Source organism: Rattus norvegicus, chromosome 5, assembly GCF_021556685.1.
Source record: "Rattus norvegicus strain SHRSP/BbbUtx chromosome 5, alternate assembly SHRSP_T2T, whole genome shotgun sequence".
Taxonomy (NCBI): Eukaryota; Metazoa; Chordata; class Mammalia; order Rodentia; family Muridae; genus Rattus; species Rattus norvegicus.
In genome coordinates, this window is record NC_141538.1 from 138350866 (window position 1) to 138354025 (window position 3160).

At 44.0% G+C, this 3160-nt stretch overlaps 1 protein-coding gene across 1 annotated transcript; it reads right to left on the reverse strand.

The window, feature by feature from the left end:
• Positions 1-289: 289 nt before the first annotated feature.
• On the reverse strand, positions 290-1291 carry Or10ak11 (olfactory receptor family 10 subfamily AK member 11). Its single transcript, XM_087551776.1, has one exon. It carries the CDS (start codon positions 1247-1249, stop codon positions 290-292), a length of 960 nt encoding a protein of 319 aa, XP_087407902.1. The 5' UTR covers positions 1250-1291.
• Positions 1292-3160: the final 1869 nt, after the last annotated feature.

A 3160-nucleotide genomic window follows, 5' to 3' on the forward strand; every position in this document is an offset into this window, starting at 1 on the left:
CGATTCCTTTCCTTCTGTTCTTGATGGATAGATCTGAGACTGACTACACAAGGAGACTTGCAATCTACCATTAACAAAAGCTGATCCCAAGGGAGTCATTGGATTTAGAACCACTAATATGTTTTTTTCTTGCAGTGTTATCTTCCCTTATCATTATAGAATGCTCTGTTTTATGAATGTTCTCTCTAGTTATTAAGTTGTAAATTGGATCAAATGTTGCTCACATAAAACAAAGGCACTGTTTCCGTATTTAAAAAAAATTTTTTTTATCTAATGTTCATCTAAGGATTCACCATCGTAATCTACCAGTCCACCTGCCATAAACCATCACCTTGAGGAAGGCCCTTTTGATGTCCTTGTTTCTTAGACTGTAGACCACAGGGTTGAGCAAGGGTGTAAACGCACTGTAAAACAGTGAGATCTGCTTGTCTTGCTCAGGAGAGTAGCTGGAGTTTGGCTTCATGTAAATGTAAGTGGCTGGAATGTAGAAAAGTGTAACCACAGTCAGGTGGGAGGCACAGGTAGAGAAAGCCTTGCAGCGGCCCTGGGTGGACTTGATCTTCAGAATTGCCTTGGCAATACGAATGTAGGAGGCCACAATGAGGGAAATTGGAATAACAACCAAAAGGACACTTAAGATTAAGTCCACCATCTCAAGAACGTGGGTATCCATGCAAGCCAGGCTCCGCACTGAAGGACCTTCACACAAGTAGTGGTTGACCCTGTTGGACCCACAATATGGCAGACTCATGGTGAAGAAAGTATTAAATAGAGAGGAAAGGAAACCACAGATCCAAGACCCTGCTGCCAACCGTATGCACAGGCCCCAGCTGAGGATGACAGTATAGTGCAGTGGATAGCAAATGGCCACATACCGGTCATAAGCCATCACAACAAAGAAGGTGCACTCGGTTATACCCAGGGCCCCAAACACATACATTTGCACCCAGCAGCCAGCAAAGGAGATGGTCTGAGAGTGAGCAAGAAGATGCACCAACATCTGGGGCATGGTGGTGGTGACATAGCTCATATCAAACAGAGAGAGGGTACAGAGGAAGAAGTACATGGGCGTGTGCAGCTGTGTGTCCAGGTAGACCAGCATGATGATGAGCCCGTTGCCCAGGACTGAGCTCAGGTAAACAATAAGGAAGACAAGGAAGAGGATGCTGTTGGTCATGGGGTCTCTGGAGAAGCCAAGCAGGATGAACTCTGAAACCCAACTTTGGTTCTGTCCTAGAATCATCCACATGGTGGAGACTGTAAGAGAAACCAATATACTATGTGTCACCTGATACACGCCAGTTATAGACAGAAAAAGGGAAGACACAGGTTGAAGAGATGGCTCAAAGTAAAGCACTGAGTGCTGTTCCAAGTGACTAGACAGCTCTAATCTGTGTCTGACCCCAGTTCTGGGGAATGTGAGTCCCTGCTCTCAACTCCAGAGGTAACATGCATACACACGGTACACAAGCATACATGTAGGCAAAACCCATATACATAAAATAAAAATAATAATTTTTATTCAAAAATAAATCAAGGCTGGGTTGTGGCTTCTGAGCTCGGTGGTCAGATCCTCTGCACTCTCCTCAAGTTGCTCAACCTCCCAGTGCTTCTGTCTCCTCACCTATCAGTGAGGCTGACGGCAGTCATGGCTCAGGATCATGATGAACATCTAATGCACCTCACAGAACTCCTGAAAACACCACATACACATGACAGGTCACATGCCCTCTCACACTCTGGATCCATCTGTGGGAAGGCAGAGACAGGGGATTCTGCAGCAACAGGGCTAGTGACTCTTGCTGAAATGATGGGCACTTGGTTCAACTGATATAGTGCGAGCAATTAAGGAAGAATTCCATGTTGGTATCCAAACACACACATACACACACACACACACACACACACACACACACACACACACATCAGACCAATGCAAAAAATGAGCAAGCAGATGAAGCAGACAGAAACTATGTCAGTGTGACACAGGCCCCCACACATGTTGCCATAATGATAATGGCAGATGTGCTCACATGTAATATGCTGCAGACATTGTAGTCTCCCCAGGGAATGCTGATGGTTCCTGCATGTATTAGAGCAGGAAAATTCTTACTTCCTTTTTTACTTTCAAGTCCCTCTCCCCACAAAAAAATATCAATTCTGGATATACTGTATATTCAAGTGGTAAATCTAAAACAATTAAATTTTTAGAATCAATCAAAGCAATTTTATTGCTTTAAAAGACCACTTTCCATGGATGGAAAAACCATGGTAAGCCAGAAAACAAACAAACAAAAAGAAATACTCAAAAATATTTATATGAAAACTCAGAAAAGCACAAACATAACATGAGATGCTCCAGGAGAACAGAGGACACTAAGGAAGGCATTTCACGGAGGCAGCTGTCTCTTAAGCACTCATGAAGGTAGGTGGTCCTCACACCATCACTCATCTGGACATTGCAGAAGAAAACCACAGAGCCACGCCCACCTCTGCTTCTCAGTCTCACATCCCCACATGCTTACCAGCAGGGCTGCAGTGACACAGGTCTAGTATTAACAAGTGTGACTAGATCCAATGGGGGAGAACATTAAAATGAGCCCTTTAGTGTATGCTTGACTATGCTCCTTAAGGTTGAACACATTCAATGCATTGCCCAGCAATACAAATATTGAGTATAATTCTGAAACAAGATGTAAGCACATAGACACATTCAAACATACGCTCAAGGAAAGACTGTAGAGGAAATTTCCAAACACTACTCTAAAGAGTCTGAACTAGGGGCCAATCATATGCTAATGAGCAAGACTAAGGTTGAGGCAGCAGCTGCTCTTGCTGGGAGTAAAACCATGAAAGAGACTTGAAGCCATCCCCAGTCTTCACTTTCCCTGTCCACATCGTCCCTCCTGACCGGTCACTGCTCATCCCCCTCACATCTATCTTTTCTTTCACCCAGGTCAGGGGACCATCCTCTCCTCTGGCATTTCCGTATCTGTCTCCATGTGACCCTTGCCTCTAAATTTTTCTTCTTAAATACAGTCTTTTTTTAATTAAAATGATTTTTTTTCAGGGGCTAGAGAGATGACTCAGCAATAAGGACACTGGCGACCCTTCCAGAGGTTCTGAATTCAATTCCTAGCAACCACATGGTGACCCACAA